The 18,137-nt window shown below is 42.9% G+C and overlaps 2 protein-coding genes across 3 annotated transcripts in view; both read right to left on the bottom strand.

Moving 5' to 3' along the window:
- UBOX5 (U-box domain containing 5) overlaps positions 1-17,695 on the bottom strand; it is a 35,039-nt gene extending 17,344 nt beyond the window's left edge. For both annotated transcript variants that reach the window (XM_044263347.1, XM_044263348.1), the window contains exon 1: positions 17,613-17,695. The gene's annotated coding sequence lies outside the window, so the exon portion shown is untranslated. The remainder of the gene's footprint in view (positions 1-17,612) is intronic.
- On the bottom strand, positions 6,906-17,699 carry FASTKD5 (FAST kinase domains 5). The gene is made up of 2 exons (XM_044263346.1): positions 17,613-17,699; positions 6,906-9,482 (listed from the first exon to the last, which is right to left on the bottom strand). The coding sequence occupies exon 2, from the start codon at positions 9,443-9,445 to the stop codon at positions 7,001-7,003; it is 2,445 nt and encodes an 814-aa protein (XP_044119281.1). The 5' UTR covers positions 9,446-9,482; positions 17,613-17,699; the 3' UTR covers positions 6,906-7,000.
- Between the last annotated feature and the right edge of the window lie 438 nt (positions 17,700-18,137).

The raw sequence follows: 18,137 nt of genomic DNA on the forward strand, positions 1-18,137 counted from the left end.
CTTCTTAGAACAGGATGACGCAGGGCTAGAAACAGATACAGATGGGGAGGGCCTTGGATGTTACGCCAAGGAGCTTAGGACTACCTGTGGTCTGAGGTAGTGTTTTTCTCCCAAACTGCAGATCAAGAATCAAGAACTCACATTACTGAGGCATAACCAGAGTGAGTCTGTTTTTTTTTTTTTTTTAAATTAAGAACAGAGTCAGAGTGCACCATACATGAAGATGGGCAGTGTTTCATGAAACTTTTGAAATATATAATTGAAACTATATTTCTTCCTTCCTTCCTTATTTTCTTTTTTTTCTTTTCTATCTATTATCTATCTATTATTCTGAGTTAAGTAATCTCTACGCCTGACATGGGGTTCAAACTCACAGCCCCAAAATCAAGAATCTCATGCTCTACCAACTGAGCCAGCATCATCAGTCTGGGTTTTGGTATAAAAGGCATTTCTTACTAAGGACTGTGATTAAAAAAAAAAAAAAAAAAGTTTGAAAGCTACTGGTCAGAAGGAAGTCATAGGCTTCTAACCAGACAAAGAAATGACACTAATGAAAAACCTGCCATTAACCTCCTAGATGACAAATCAATTCTGAACCACTTAGAGGCAATTCACCCTTCAAGGGGTTCCTGCTATCTTTTTTTGTACATGAGGGGCTATCTTTGCAAATGGTTTCCTGAAGGCATCAAAGTACAACTACTAAGAAATACACTAGCAATCTCAATTTCTCCCTGGGCTTTTTCTTCCTTTAATTTTTTTCTTTTTGAGGGAGAGGTATCCTTAAAAAGGAGGAAGGAGGAAAATGAACTACGTATAACATATTACTGTCTCACAAAGATTTCAAAGCTACCTTCAAGGAAGTAATTAAAAAAAAAAAAGGGTTTTTTTTTTTTTTTTTTTTTAAGTAAATTACACCCAGTGTGGGGCTCAAACTCATGACCCTGAGATCAAGAGTCGCATTCTCCAACAACCCAGCCAGCAAGGTGCCCTGAAAAAACCTTTTGCTTCTAAAGATTTTAATTAAACTTTTTATTTTAGGATCACAGCAGATTCACATGCAGTGTAAGACACAATACAGAGATCTCATGGACCCTTTAAGCAGTCTCCCCCAATGATAACACCCTGCACAGCTACTGTACAGTGTGTCACCGGCAGGAAGCTGGTAACAATACATTCCATGATCTTATTCAATTTCCCCAGTTTACATGTACTCATGCACATGTGTCTGTGGATTTGGTTCTATGCAATGTTATCACATGTATAGATTCATGTAATTAATCACTACCACAGTCAAAATGGAGAACAGTTCCATCACAAGAATCCCTGGTACTGCCCTCTAAGAAGCCTTTTAGTTTAAAGATTTTAAAGTAATCTCTATACCCAATGTGGGGTTCAAACTTACAACCCCAATATTAAGAGTCACATACTCTACCCACTGACCCAGCCAAATCCAACTACTCTATTACCACAGAAGTCTTCAAGTTCTTTACCTAGATATAAGGCAAAAACTAGGCCCAGGGTCAACTCAAGAGTCCAGTGTATCTCACTACCCACACTGGAAGAAACACTTGAGTGACATGTTTATTCTTGGTGTACCTGCCACTTAAATGATAAATATGACTAGGTACAAAAACTGCAGAATTCTGTATGTGTATATATAGATAGATAGATGGATAGATAGACAGGCACAAAATATCAAAAGTATTTTGATCACACACCTGTCAAAAATTTGTATCGGGGCACCTGGGTGGCTCAGTGGGTTAAAGCCTCTGCCTTCAGCTTAGGTCATGATCTCAGGGTCCTGGGATTGAGCTCCACATTGGGCTCCCTGTTCGACAGGGAGCCTGCTTCCCCTTCTCCCTCTCTGCCTGCCTCTCTGCCTACTTGTGATCTCTCTCTGCCAAATAAATAAATAAAATCTTAAAAAAAATTTTTTTTTATATTTAAGGGGGTGGCGTACCTGAGTACGCTCAGTCGGTTGGGCATCTGACTCTTGATTTCAGCACAGGTCATGATCTCAGGGTCCTGGGATCAAGCCCCACGTGAGGCTCTATGCTCAGCTGGGAGTCTCAAGACTCTCTCTCCCTCTCCTGTTGCCCCTATCCCCCTTGCCCACACTCTCAAATAAACATAATAAACAAATCTTTAAAAAAAATCTTTATCTAGGAATATGTACACATGAGAAGTTTGGGAAGTAATGGTGGCCATGCAGAAACTTAAAATATGCAATATCAGAGTGGTGGGCTACCCGTTTTCCCCTTTTGTGTGTTAAAGTACATGTAAGTAGTTAAACAATTGGACTGGGTTCCTGGGGTTGCAGGATGACACCAGAGAGGACTGAAGGTGGATAAGAGTATTTCTGGCAGCTGACAGTTCCTACAGGACTGGATGGCCAGATGGAGACAGACTTTTCTGTATTCAGGCTGAATAAGGGAGTGCAAGGGAAGGGCTGAGAAGGGACCCAGGAGTTGGGTGATTGACCACATGGTCTATCCAGGACCAACGATTTTTCCAGAATGTGGAACTTTCTGTGTTAATACCAGAAAAGTTACAGGCAAACTGGGACAAGTTGGTCATCCTATCTGGAAGGTTTCTATCTGCACTTCCTTGGAGCTTGAAGCAGCTAAGTAAACCTTTTAGTGGTTAAGGACTCAGAACATGGGGGTAGGGAAGTATAGAGGGATGATGCAGAAGAGAATAAGGTGATCATGACACTTTCTGAACACCTGAGCATCCATCTTCCTCTGGCCTGAGTTACACAACCTGATCTTTGAGTCACACGAAAATGTAATGGAAAGTAATTCTGGCAGATACACATATTTTAAAGACTAGGCTCAAACAGGTTACAGGGGAAAAAAGGGAAGAAAAGATTACCTGTCAAATAAGAGAAAAGCATTTAACCTCAAAGAGTGGGTGGAATACCAACGCACTGAGCAATTTTATAAATTGGGCACTTCAGCTTTTAAAGAAGTACAATACTTCTTATAATTTCTAAATTGAGTTACTTGTCCATCCATGAAAAAAATGTGACTTGTATTCATTTTTCTCAGAGCTGGTTAAAATGAAAGACAGCTGTCCAAGCACATCCCACACAGTGATCCACCAGTGAGAGGTGCACAGAAGACCAGGACACAGGGGTGCACCGAGAAAAAGCTTGCAGTCCTATATGCTTGGAGCAACCTTCAATGGCTTAATATGCACAAGGCACTCTGCTAGGCACAGGCAGACACAACTTCTACTTTTAAGAAACTCACAGGCTCAAATCAAGGCACAGGTGGGTCTCTTATGGACAAAGTGTTCTAATACCATTTACATATCACCTTAATAGCAGGGTCTGCAAAATTCTACAGGAACCCAAGCGAAGCAGCCATGTTCTTCATGTATAAACCCAACTACTGGACCTTACTGCATCTGATCTTGCCTCTCTCCTGAATGCTCAACTTATCTCTGACTACTCTAGACCCTTTCCTCAGCATGTTAAGTCTTCTGCCCTCAACAGCCCACTCAAAAAATCTTGCCTTGCTACTGATTTTTTCTTATGTTGCCAATTTAGCAAATAAAAATAAAAACTGCACACTTAGATCTGAAAATCAGATAAACAATGGATTTTCTTCTTTTAGTGCAAGAATGTCCTGTGTACTATTTGTGACATATGCTAAAAAATTATTTATTGCACATCCAGCAAACTAAGAACAGAAAGGAACTTCCTTAACATGATAAAGGGTATTCATGAGAAACCCACAGCTAATATATTCAATGGTGAAAGACTGAAAGAATTCCCCCATATGATCGGGAACAAGAGAAGGATGCCTACTTTTACCACTTCTATTCAATTTCATATAAGAAGCTCTAGCCACAGCAAGTAGGCAAGAAAAAGAAAAAGGTCTCCAAAGTGGAAAGAAGGAGCAAAACTACCTTTATCCATAGATTATATGATCATATATACAAACTAGTACAGAATCAACACACACACACAAACCCTTAGAGCCAATAAAAGAACTAGGCAAAAATGCAGGATAACGCATCCATTTCTAAGCATTAGCAATGAGCAATTCATAAAGACGTTAAGATAAAAATTCCAGGGCGCCTGGGTGGCGCAGTGGGTTGAGCCTCTGCCTTCGGCTCAGGTCATGATCCCAGGGTCCTGGGATCGAGCCCCACGTCGGGCTCTCTGCTCAGCGGGGAGCCTGCTTCTCCCTCTCCCTCTGCCTGCCTCTCTGCCTGCTTGTGATCTCTTTCTCTGTCAAATAAATAAATAAAATCTTAAAAAAGATAAAAATTCCATTTATATGGCATTAAAAAGAATAAAAATATTTCGGAATAGGGACGCCTGGGTGGCTCAGTTGGTTAAGCAGCTGCCTTCGGCTCAGGTCATGATCCCAGCGTCCTGGGATCGAGTCCCACATTGGGCTCCTTGCTCAGCAGGGAGCCTGCTTCTCCCTCTGCCTCTGCCTGCCATTCTGTCTGCCTGTGCTCGCTCTCTCCCCCTCTCTCTCTCTGATAAATAAATAAAATCTTTAAAAAAAATATTTAGGAATAAATGTGACTGGGGAGATGCAAGACTTATACACCAAAAACTACAAAGTATTGCCAAAAGTGAAAAAGATCTAAATAAATAAAAAGACATCTCCTATTCATGGTTTAAAGACTTGGTATTGTTAAGACTGAAAGATGCTAGGGGTGCCTGGCTGTCTCCGTCCGTAGAACATGTTACTCTTGATCTCAGGGTCATGAGTTCAAGCCCCACACTGGGCATGAAGCCCTTTTTTAAAAAAAGAGAGAGAGAGAGAAAGAGAGAAGAAAAGTAAGATGCTAAGCATAATTAGTCACTAGGGAAATACAAATCAAAACCACAATGAGACCACTTCATACTCACTAAGATAGCTATTATTATGTAGCTCCCCCTGCTTGTGTTCTCTCTCTCTAATAAATGAATAAAATTTAAAAAATAATAAAAATAAAATCCTCATTCCCTAATCAACTGATCAGCTTCTCTTCTAAACATCTCTGAAACTCAGACCTTCCATTCCCATTCTGGCCCTCATCAGTTCTCACCTGAACTCTTGCACACATTTGTGAGATATTCTCCTTAATAGATTTCATGCAGGGGCGCCTGGGTGGCTCACTGGGTTAAAGCATGACCCTGGTCATGATCCCAGGGTCCTGGGATCGAGCCCCACATTGGGCTCTCTGCTCAGCGGGGAGCCTGCTTCCTCCTCCTCTCTCTCTCTCTGCCTGCCTCTCTGCCTACTTGTGATCTCTATCTGTCAAATAAATAAATAAAATCTTAAAAAAAAAGACAACCAGATCTCATGTATCCCGACCCCCCCAACCTAGTTCTATCCTTTTTAACCTAACAGTCTAAACTTCTTTAGAGGCACTCCAGCCCCTATAGACTTGGGCTCTTTAGCAAGACCCTAAGTTGTGACCCAGATCCACTCTCTCTACCCCCACTCTCGGCCTTTCCACGCCAACTCTCCAGCAGTGCCCAATCACTCTAAATTCCCAGACCATACTCACTAAACATTATCATCTCTGTGCCACAACTCATTCTAGGCACTGTAGAGAAATTAGTTAAGTAGACACAAAGGGCTATCTTAACTCAAAGCGCTTTCTTCCAACAGGGAAACCAGTAAGTAAACAGAATAATTTCTGATACTGCTGACTACAGTGAAGAAAATGAAGCTGAAGATGACAGAGCATGATCAAAAGCCAACAGGGGTACTGTTTTGGCATGGGCAGGGAAGTGGACTTTGAGAGGAAACCTGAATATTGGTGGAAGGGATTCTTTTTAAAATTCTCAGACCCCAAATGTTTACAAAGGTTACTTGTATTAAGTAGCTTACATACATACAGGATCCATATACACAGAATCTATATATGCAATATCTTTAGCTTGTGGCTCTAATACGACAAACCCGAAGCCCACTAGACTTCCTAACATAATGCATTTCCTTCTTATCTGAGCTACTTATCACAAAAAACATTCTACCTCGTCATCAGATATGGGAATCGCTGGCCCGAGAGGCATTCACTTAATTCTACTCCTCTCAGTCCAACTTTAGGGAGAAAATATTTGGAGGGAAGGGTAGGGCGACAGTTTATACAAGAGAAGTAGAAATGCAGAAGAGGTGGGGCTACAAGAGGACATTAAGCTCACTAATTCTGAAACGGCTCTTGTAAATACAAAGAACAGTAACTAAGGACAACCAACCAAATCTAAATAAGAATGAGATTTTAATATTATTTATTTATTATTAGATTTTATTCATTTATTTGACAGAGAGAGGTCACAAGTAGGCAGAGAGAGAGGGGGAAGCAGGCTCCCCGCTGAGCAGAGCCCAATGCGGGGCTCGATCCCAGGACCCTGAGATCATGACCTGACCCTAACGCAGAAGCTTAACCCACTGAGCCACCCAGACGCCCCTGAGATTTTAATTTTAAAGGGAGAAGAAAACATGCATGGGAGAAAAAAAAATCCTGAAATGTCAATGAAGTTGTAAACGATTCTCATTTTATTTATTTATTTTTTTAATTAGGCTTCACATCTAACGTAGGGCTTGAACCCTGAGATCAAGAGTCACATCCTCCACCGACTGAGCCAGTTACATGTCCAAGAGTCTTATTTTAAAACAAAGTATATGAAAATCATTTAAAAAAATTGGCTTTGACAATGTCTTGACTACACTTTTATCTTAAAAATTCAAAATCATTGTGAGGTGAGGCCAGTCAAAAGAGTAAGAAAAATACGACAGGAATTACTTGGAAACAGGGCACAGTAAGAGGTTTATTAGTCATATGCAAAAATTAGCAACAACTTGTCCATCTGGGCCAGGTTACAATTAGTTCACAGTGACACTAACTTCATTCTGCCATAGACAAGAAGAGCACAGCTATGTCTCAACAGAGGATTTTATTACCAAACCCATATTCTGGCTTTTCGAATGGTCTACAGTGTGCCTCCATAGCATCTGTGAGTAACAACATCCCTGAAAGCCCTTCAGAGAGCAGAGGAGAACACCTTCTCGTGGAGGAACATCAGCTTTTCTAAGCGAGTTCGTTTCAGGAGCGGAAGCCATTCCCAGTGGAATAACTCGACCACGCGGTACCCGAGCCGCTTCAACTGCCGCCTCTTCATATTGTGCAGCCCGAGCAGATCCCTGGAACCGTAGCAGTACTGGTTCTTGTTTGTCAACTGAATAGCCAGCTTCACTTGTGGGGCCTGCAGGCAGGCTGGGGGATGAGGGCCCGCCATCTCCCTGGCCCCCAACCTGCCTGCCACACTGCCAGGGGAGCTCCCCAAATGTATGGCTGCCTTCGCTAATATCTCTGCCTGCTGCTCAGTCTTTGACTCAGTTTCTCTCTGGAAATGTACTCTTGATTTCCCTTTTAGTAGCTGAGTCATCAAATCATCTGTAAGGCTGACTCCCACATGCTTCAGCCTCAATTTGGCTTTATCTTCAAGTGGTACGGCTTCTTCGTTAAATGGTAATGGCTTCATGTTAACGTCAAGCTGGACCTCTAAGTCAGAAGACCGGGTATGAGGCAAAATCATATGGTGTTTGACGTACTGGGGCCCACCCAACAGGTTTTCCAGTAAAAAGAGAGCCTCTTGGAATTCAGGCTTTGAGCACATATCCCTCCTCGCTAAATTCCACAGAATTTCCGACCCCTCTTGCTGAAGGTGAGCAGTAAGACGATTGCCTCTGTAATCTAGACACTCAACGCCGACTGTACCATCAAGAGTATACAACTCCTTAGTGAGTTCGAACTTAGTTCTCTCCTGAGCTAACCTGATGAACTCTGGACTCAAAGCAAAGTTGATGAGCTCTAAGGGAAAGTACTCAGAAAAGGCCAGGCCCAGCAGGCAGGTGAGCAGGTGTTCTGGGTATCGACTGAACTCAGGCATCTTTCTGTGAATCTCGCTTATCAGACTAGAATAAAACTCTTCTGTATTGGGGGGCTTATAATTCAGAGTTCCAAATGACCACAGAATCTTGGCTATGTCTTTACTTCGACAGAATGCCACCCGAGGAGGCAAAGAAGCAGCCACAGCATTCATTAGCCCTTCATCCAGGATGCGTAAGGCTGAGAAAGCAAGAGTCAGGTGCATGACACCCTGAACTCCTAGAAAAGGAATTCGCTGAGGAGCGATCTGGCCAAATTGCTTCATGAAATTTACGTGATCCACATGAGTGAAACGGAACATTTTAAGAATATTCACTAGGGCATAATTACTCAGATGCTGCATGTCAGCACAAGCCAAGTCTCCAAGTTTCCTCATGACATATTCAGAGAGACCACTGCTTGATTTGAAGAACCCCAAACAGATTGTACCAATCTCCTCTAAATTGATTGAGTCTATATACTTGAGAATCAACGATTCCAGTTTTTGCATGAGGTCTTGGGGTACCTGGCGACTTTCACCTATAATATAAATTAGGTGAATCAGCTGGGACAAGGATAGATCTTTCCAATGCAAATTAAGGTAACTAAAAAAGATTTTCAAAAACCGAGGTACTTTGCGGCCCAAGTGCCGCCAGAGGTCAGCCACCAAGAGAAGCTGATCTAGACTCATCTCCCACACCTTCCTGCAAAATCTGATTTCATACACATCCAGCACTGAATGGGAGCAAGGGATTCCTAAACTGACAAAGGCTTTCAAAATCTTGATCAGATCTGGGACATCAAAGAGCTGTATGTTTTTCACACTCAGCTGGCAGAGTGAAGCAAAGCTGGGACTGGACAGGACAGCAGGGTGCCGCTCTGCAGGCAAAGAGCTCAGCTTACACAGATAATCAGCAATGACTTGAGGCTGGAGATTATCTTGATAAACTGTGATTTTGTGCAGAATTAATTCACCTTCTGAAACGGAAAGGGGCTGACAAGTCTCCGATCTGTTATAGCTGTGGAGCTGGTACTCTGGTCTTAGCTGTAGGAAACCTCGGGGGTCTTCAAAGGAATCAAACACTTCTACATTGTCTTCAACAATGCCTGTGGACCCAGGGGAGCCCGGCTTCAACGTGCTGACCTGTGAGGCAGAGACCCCGCTGGATTCCGAACCTGGAAGGGCACTGCTGGTTGTCAGGAGCCTCCAAGAAGAGGAAGCGCTAGGAATGTTCCCAGCTTTTTTGGCAGGCTCACAGAGGCTGCTGTGTTCTGGAGCCTCCTGTCCCCTCTGCCGGGCGCTGCTTCCCACATTCCAGTATGTCACACTCTGGGTGGCACTGCAGGCAAAAGGACTGCAAAACGCTCGATATCCTAAAGGTTTTAATAACTTGAGGGTGGCTGCCGTTCTGGGGTCAGTACAGATCGTTCTGGCAGTCAGAACACAGTCCTCACAGGTTTGTCCAGGCAATTTCTTTACATGGTGCTGGATTAGAGCTGGACGCGGAGGCGTTCCACAGAAACTGCCTGGAAATCTTCGGCATATCGCAAGAGCCATGGGTCACAAATGACTGGGCCAGAATTGGTGCCAGATACTGAAAAAAGGGTAGATGAAGAATAAGTGGCTTCCACCTATCACAATACAAAAACGCACACATTTTAAGAAAGGGATTAAGCTACTCTGCTGTCCACTCGAATAAGTTCCATGCTAGTGAATGTATCCTAGATTACATCAAGGATAAACTCCTTCTCCTGGATACGAAGGCATAAGGGGCCCACTTGGAGAATAAGAACATTGGTAAAAGCTGCTGTGCTGACTCTGAAAGTAAAAAGTGGGATTTGGTGTAAAGTTTAATTACGCCCACCATAACCCTCTTTGTCCCTAAGGTATGAAGACTTGATTATGGGATTGTGTTCTCATGCTGCTCCTACACCTGTTACAAGATGCTTATTCTCCTCCCCAGGAGGCTTACCAGATACTGAATCACTATCACAGAGAAGTCATGCAATTGGTACATATATTCAAAAACTCCTTTTGGCGGGAGAAAGCAGAAGGCTGATGCCCCCTGCTCACTGTCACTTCACGGGTGGGAAGCAAAAAGCATCTCAGAGTTGGGTTGCAGGTTCAGGGCACACCAGTTCACCAGCCTGCCCCACTGACACGCAAGGGAGCAGCACAGCTCTCCTCTGGAGGTGGCTATTAGCAATGTTGTCAGTGATCAGGCATGGATTACCCTGCCTCTGAGCGGCGCAGTCCCCACTGTCCCCTGAGGTAGGAGCCATGAGGGGCTATAAAACGGATTCTGCGAAGCTCCTGTTTTCGCTAAAGGCTTTTTGCTTTCCCTTCACTGGAGAAATGCCAAAGCCTGACAAGCAAAACCCAGTGAGTCCTGAGCTGCCAAGATGTGGACCAGGTAGGGTTGCTGCGGCACATGAGCAAGTTCTGAGGGTGTCAGGGTGACTTTCTGAAATTCCTGCCCAGCTCTCCTGTCAGCCCTACCCTCCAGAGCCCACAGCAGGAGAACCATGTGGCCACAGGGCATGCCCCATGGCTTTGTTCGGGCAGTCCAGCTAAGCAGGCTTCTCTGGATGGTCGGAATGTATGCTCTGATTTCTTTGTGAACCACAGCAGAATTTTATCACACTAAATCCTTAGATACTTAGTTCTTTACCATGGCCTGTGGACCATTCTCTCTACTATGTTTCAATCTCTGGGTCCAGATATTACAGACCAGGAGTCGGCAAACTATGGTCCACAGGTCCAAATCTACCCCTCTACATATTCTTTGGTAAAGTCTTATCTGAGCATAGCCAGGCCACATATTACATATTGTTTATGCCTGCTTTCTCACTACAAGAGCAGAATTGAGTAACTAGCAGAAAATGTATGGCCTGCCTGCAAAGCATAAAATATTTAGTACATGGCCCTTTACAGAAAAAGTTTGCTATCTACCATTAGTTTATTTCTATGAATGCAGATGGCCAACTTTTTAAAAATTAGAAAATATTAGAAAAGTAGTACTGAAATAATTTTGCCTTTAATAGTTAGAGATAACTAAAGATTTATGCCTCAAAACAGCCACTACAAATCTCAACCAATATTGCACTACAGGCATGGTAGGAACAAAACAGCAAGTAATAGAACTCTCCAGTTGACAGAATAGGGCTTTTTTTTTTTTAAGATTTTTAATTTATTTTGCAGGGGGAGGGAGAGAGGAAGAAGGGAGAGAAGGGTTTAAAAGATTAAAAATTAAAGGTTTAATTAATTAATTAAAATTTTAATTAATTAAAACTAAGGTTTAAAAGATTTTTAATTTGGGGTGCCTGGGTGGCTCAGTGGGTTAAAGCCTCTGCTTTCGGCTCAGGTCATGATCCCAGGGTCCTGTGATCAAGCCCTGCATCAGGCTCTCTGCTCCGTGGAAAGCCTGCTTCCTCCTCTCTCTCTGCCTGCCCCAATGCCTACTTGTCATCTCTGTCAAATAAATAAATAAAATCTTTAAAAAAAATAAAAATAAAAGATTTTTAATTTATTTGGCAGGGGAGAGAAGGGCAGGGGGAGAGGGAAAAAAGAGAATGTGAGCAGGGGAAAGGGCAGAGGGAGAGGTAGAGTATCTCAAGCAGAGTCTTCACTTAGTGCAGCGCCCCACCTCACGACCCTGAGATCATGACTTGAGCTGAAACCAAGAGTCCAACACTCAACTGACCGAGCCAACAGGGTGCCCCGACAGAACAGGGCTTTTAAGAAGACGTGCTTTAGAACCTGGAATCCACATTTGGCTCAACATAATTTGCAACTAAAGCCGTAAACTGTCAAATCTGTAGACCTTCATCTCATCTTGAGAACTAGTTTGAAATAACAACAACAAAAGACAAAACATTTTTTTTTTACAAAATAAGTGCCCCCCAAAAAACTGAGACACCTGGCTGGCTCAGTTGGTACTGTGTGACTCCTGATCTCAGGGGTTTTAAGTTCAAGCCCCACACTGGGTGTAGATTACTTAAAAATTAAAAATCTTGAAACAAAACAAAACCAAACCAAACCTGAATACAATTCAAATGTCCACCCAGAAGTAGAGGGATGGTTTACAGGGTAAGTGTGTGGTAGGGATCAACATGAGAAAAAGCACATACAAATATTCTGTGGAACAAACTGAACACGAATGAGTGCCAGCACCTAAAATATTTATATAAAAGGAAAGTAACTATATAGAGTTTTATAACCATATAACTTTTCCCCCTTTTTATTGGCATTGAAACTCTTAATACAAAAGAGTATATGAATTTAACAAATGCCTTCATAAATAATTTTAAAAGCACACTAAATAACTTAAATTACTTCAATAAATACTACCTAAGAGTACTTAATGAAATTATTGTGCATGGTCCTTACATGAACAAAAGAACCATTTCCTCGAACATCAATGTTTGAGTGCTATCAATTCTGTATTTCGAATTGATTCTGTACTTTGAATTAACGTGGCTCTTCTTGATTTGCAAAAAATACAGACTAAGTCCCAAGATGGAAAAAACAACAGCCACAATCATTTTAGGGCTTCCTCTATGCCAAGCGTAGTATATGCTTTTTATTTATTTTTGTTGTTTTGTTTTTTACTCTTTTTTTTTTTAAACAGATTTTATTTATTTATTTGAGAGAGACAGGGCAGGAGTGGTGAGGGGTGGTGGGAGGGAGAAGCAGACTCCCTGCTGAGCAGGGAGCCCTACACAGGCTTGATCCCAGGACTCTGGGATGATCACCAGAGCTGAAGGCAGAGGCTTAATCAACTGAGCCACCCAGGAGGCCCCAGTATACACACTTTTTAAATTTGCATTAGTTCCAATCTTTACAACCTCTCTGTAAGGTAGGTCTTATTATCTCTATATTGTGGATGAGGAAAAGGGACACTTCACAAGATTAAGAAATAGCTAAGGGATGGAGTGGGGTTTGACATCAAAGATCATCTGATTCCAAAATTCACACTGTGGGTGTATTCTAGATGAGAGGAGGAGTCAGATTCCATATAAAGAGGAGAGGAGGATCCTGAACAGTCACAGGGTTTCCAGACGTAGGGGAGCTCGAGCGTTAGAACTGGGTGAACTCAAAAGCCCCTCACCTCTAATACGGGCAAACCTTGGAGGTAATGTTGTTTGGTTCCAGATCACTACAATAAAGTGAGTGTTGTGATAAAGTGAGTCAAAGGAATTTCCTGATTTCCCAGTGCACATAGTTATGCTTACACCATACCGCGGTCTGTCAAATGTGCAACAACATTATGTCTAAAAAACAGCAGACATATCTTAATTATAAAATACTACTAAAAAATGCTAACCATCACCTGAGCTTTCAGCAAGTCATAACCACAGATCACAAATCACCATAACAAATAAAAAATAATGAACATCTGAAATATTGCAAGAATTACCAAAATGTGACATGGAGATAGGAAGTGAGGAAATGCTGCTGGAAAAATGGTACCAAGAGACTTGTTCGACCTTCATAAACCTTCAACTTGTCATACACCTTCAACTTGTAAAAAAACGCGCTCTCTGTGAAATGCAATAAAGCGCAAAATGAGCTATGCCTGCGGTCTAGGATCCGTGCTATCACTATGGTTTGTTTATACCACTTACAAAAAGAACATAGAGAAGACCTCAAAGACCAAAATCTACAGAGAGAAATGGATTTACAAGATATCCCCTCATCTGAGAGAAGAAAAAGTAACACAACTGAAGACCTGAAAGTCAGCAGGAGAGATAAGGGATCCAGAATCTCAACATAGGAGAGAAGCAAAAGGAAACCCCAGGATAATGATGAAGACCCCAAAACTAGAACTGTGAGCAGACATAAAGTTCCTGCCAGAGGAAGTAAATATTACCAAGGAGAGGAGATTTATACTTCTAAGGAATAATCTGGGAATGGACAAGCAATTGGTAGACAGAAAACCAAGCCAGTAACAATAGTGACAAAAATTATTAACTCTGGGAAAACAAAAAAGTTGTGTAAGACAGAAAATTTTATATTATGCTCCCTACTCAGCTATGAATATTGACATAATCTTACCGATATAAACCCTGAAGATCAGCTTAACCAAAAACTATAAGCAAACTATATATGGAAGATGCAAGGAGGGGAAGAAGAACAGGGACTGGGTAGTGAAGCCCAGAGCCACAAAGCCCATAATAAAGAAGCCAAAGATTTTATAGATACAGATACTTCCTAGAAATCAAGAAACAGCAACACAATTATTTAGAAATATACTGATAAATGTATAAAGAAACAGAGTAGAAAGTACCTCCACAGAACAAAAAAGGAGGGGGAAAGAAGGAATTAATATTTAGTGTTTTAAGTTCCATCAAACTATTGGACTGTGTAAACCATGTCCAATTTTGACAAAAATTAAATTTGCCAAATGCATGTACTAACAGGAAATTAAGGTATTTTTCAAGAAGACAATCAGTGTTCGAAGAAAGTAACCTTACGGTCCAAGGAAAATGCTGAAAGCTTTTCTAGTCCAAGCAATTCCTACTGTCTACAAAACTTCTTTAAGGATGCCCAGTAACAGAAATGATGACAAAATAAAGAATCGTAGAAGCATGCAAAGCCAACGGCAAATGGCAAATAGGAGGTACTTACCTTTTCACCATGCAACTTTTAGCATAACTGTATAGACACTGTATTTATATATAGAGGTCTGAAATATAATCACTTTAGAAGTCTGGTCTTGAGTACTGTGGAAGGAAAGGAAAGAAACGAAGGGAAGATACAGAACCAATAAAGCAGAACAGTAAGGAGAAAAGGCACTACAAAGGAGAGGTTCTCCTTTGCCCAAAGGAGAACAGAAAACAGCTGAGTGAGTTAGTTCCTCTTTCCTTAAGAACTCTCATAGAATCGGTAAGAAAGATGGAAAGGGAATACTGTGAGATCCCCAATCAGTACCTACTGATGCCTTCTCTAGAGGTTCAAAGCCATGTGACATCAGCACAAAGCTCCTTTCTTACTTTAAAATGTATAAATTTATCTATATGTACATCCTCCTGATCTACTTTTTTTTTTTTAAGATTTTATTTATTTATTTGACAGAGATCACAAGTAGGCAGAGAGGCGGCAGGCAGAGAGAAAGGAAGGGAAGCAGGCTCTCCGCTGAGCAGAGAGCCCGATGTGGGGCTCGATACCAGGACCCTGGGATCACGACCTGAGCCGAAAGCAGAGGCTTTAACCCACTGAACCATCCAGGCGCCCCCTCCTCATCTCCTCTTTAGGGGTCCTAACATACCAGAATGAAGCCTCAGAGACCCCTGGCACTGCCCAACCACCCTGAGCAATGGAATTTCATAGGAGTGAAGACTCTTTCTTACCTTTCTACCTTCCAGGTACAGGTCTGAGCAAAGCCAAATACCTTCATTTAAACTATAACCCTGAAGTTAGAGGAAGGGAGCCAGTCGGAGGAAGACAGCCATGCTAACTGTAGATTAAGTCTATGACACTCTCGGCGTATTCAATTCACCAGTTACGGGATCTCCTCTCTGAATTCTGATTTCTGTCCTTTTGCTACAAAGGTTTAACCCCTTATGTCCTCATAAAATTGCCACAAATAAATGGATACTTCAAATTCTAATCTTGTCTTAGCAAAAAATTTGTGGAGTAACCGAGAATTAAAACAAAAAACTAAATTTCTCCAGGAGTTGAGAGCCTACCAAGCTTTAATGCCCCTGGTGAGGGCTTAGAGACTGACCTAAGGATCCTTAGCTGTTAATGCAAATGCTAACTGGGTTAGACTCTTCTGTGCTTCAGTTTCCACATAGGAGCAGAGACAAGACTAAAGTCTTGTAGAGAGGGATCTACTATTACTATGAAGGTCAAACACTAGTGTTAAAGTGTTTAGGTCAAGATAAGTATCACCCAGAGTTAAGCCAAACCAAAACCAAGTCTAACATCCCATCCCTTCCACTTCGTTCCAGCTTCCACTTTCTTTCCTTTTTTTTTAAGAGAGGGAGAGAGAGAGAAGCTTAGGCAGGCTCCACACCCAGCACAAAGCTCCACTGAGGCTGGATCTCACAACCCTGAGATCAGGACCTGAGCAGATAGCAAGAGTTAGACATTTAACTGACTAAGCCACCTAGGTACCCTCTAGTTTCCATTCTTATTGGAGAAAACAGCACGATACAATTAACTGTGAAAAAAAAATTTCCCCCCAGCTTATATAGCCCTCTCCTCTCCTTCTCTAAGTCTCTGCTATTCTTCTATCAGAATGGCAAAAAGCGCCTGGGTAGAAACAGTCTGACAAGACCCCACAGATGATTCTGTTAGAGCCACTGCTCTTAAAGGATTCACATGCTTTATCTAGAAAATCTCCGGGTTTAAAAACAGAGAGCAGGCACTCATATCCTCTCAGACAGTGACAGTGGAGCTACCAAATCTTTGCAACTAAAGAGAAATATCTGCATCCAAAGTCACGTCAACTGGCCAACTCAACCCAGTACTTGGTTTTAATCTATTCTAGGTTTGCAAGGCTGAGCAGTACAGGTTTTCAGACAGCTGAAGGGGAAACTTCAGAATTCTCTAATATAAAAGTTGACTTATTTGCATGATGAATGACAAGCCCCTGCTGGGAATCAGAAAAGTAACCCAATGAACGGCGAAGAAAATCATACAGTCAAATAAATTAGGCCTGCACACTGCCAAAGGCCTCACTTTCTCCGCTGTAACACTGAGTCTTAAGATTTTTATTTTGGTTACTAGACAGTAGTGAACTCATCCCAGAGCTTGCCTGAGGCCATTCAGAGCAGTGAGTTGTAGAATCCAGTTCTGGAGAAGCCACTGTTCTTACTATCCACAAAATGTGAGCAAAGTGCAGAAAACGGGAATTAACATGCCAGCTGCAACAAATGACTAGAGCACCGAACACCAGACACATTTAGGAACACCTAAAGCACTTGGCTACCAGCTCCGTAGGATGAAGCACTATTCAAGGTTTACAGTGAGTGAGTAATGAAGCCTGGTCTGAGTGAGTGGATGAGTAACTGGTATAAAGAGGGCCCAAGGCTCCCTGAGTCAGGACAGAAGAGCTGTGTCATGATTTGCACAGAAAGAGAAAGGGCAATTATTTTTATCTCTGGAGAGAAAAGGGAGGAAGACATCAATAATACCCTTAGTTAGGTCTGGGCAACCAGAAACCGTCTGTTAAAAATGGGGAATAGGTATACATCGTATTGATATTTACTCAAGATTCAAGTTGACCCAGTGCTAAGCAAAATACTGTAGGATTTTGCGGCTAAAATTGTGGCCTGCGGAGCAGCGCCATCAGCCTCACCTGGAAGCTGGTCAGGAATGCATAACCTCAGACCCTACCACAGACCTACATCCTCAGATCTCCAGATCCCCAAGTGATTAGCACGCACGTGAAAGTGTGATAAGGCGTGCGGCAAAGCAGCTCGCTGCATTCCGCCAACAGCCCTGCGAGGCGGGCAGTTGTTATCTCCGTCTCCCAGAGGAAAAAGTCAAGGTTCACACGAACCGTCTGCCCAAGGTCACAGAACTCTGAAGTGGCGGGGTCGCCGAGATGCTGCCTAAAGAGGGCCTGAGAAAGGAGTCCACAGCCGGGCCCAGAAGCGCGGACTCCGGCCTCGATGTGCCCGGCCCTGCGCCGCCCAGGACGGGAGAGGCGGGCCAAGGGCCAGGTGGGTAAGGAGAGGCCGCCACGACCTCCTCCCCGGCCGCCGCCACTCACCTGAGCCTGGCGAACGCGGGCGCCGCAACACCAGACCCCGGATCCCCGCGGCACCACGACTACTCCAGCAACACCCGTACCTCAGAGCCCCACTTCCGGCCAACTACCCGCTACTTCCGTCTTCTGCGCTAGTGACGGATGCCGCCGAGGCTCAAAAGACCCTGTCAGCGTTTTCCAAGGACGTTTTCCAGTGGAGGACCTTGCTAAGAGGACGCGGAAGTCTAGAACCTGCGGAGGCGGGAACAGCGCCGTGGATGGACCGCTCTGGAAGTTGCTAAATAGGCTAGACACTGGTTCGAATCCCAGACCGCCACTCGGGCTTTTATTGCCTTGGAGAAGTGACATTAACTATCTAAGCCTAGTTTCTCAACCATATAGTGAGGATAATCATGCATCTATAATAGAGATGCATCTATGAAGTGGCTCTCAGGAGAAGAGTTAGTGATGGATAGCCGAGCCTGTTAGGAGAAATGCACGTGAGGAGTTGGAGCTGGAGGAGGCCTGTGCTATGGCTGCTGAGCTAGG

This window comes from Neovison vison, chromosome 8 (assembly GCF_020171115.1).
Source record: "Neovison vison isolate M4711 chromosome 8, ASM_NN_V1, whole genome shotgun sequence".
NCBI classification, from domain to species: domain Eukaryota; kingdom Metazoa; phylum Chordata; class Mammalia; order Carnivora; family Mustelidae; genus Neogale; species Neogale vison.

Excerpts from the sequence above, each read along its gene's own strand:
- FASTKD5 (XM_044263346.1), bottom strand. The coding sequence starts at position 9,445 with ATGGCTCTTGCGATATGCCGAAGATTTCCAGGCAGTTTCTGTGGAACG.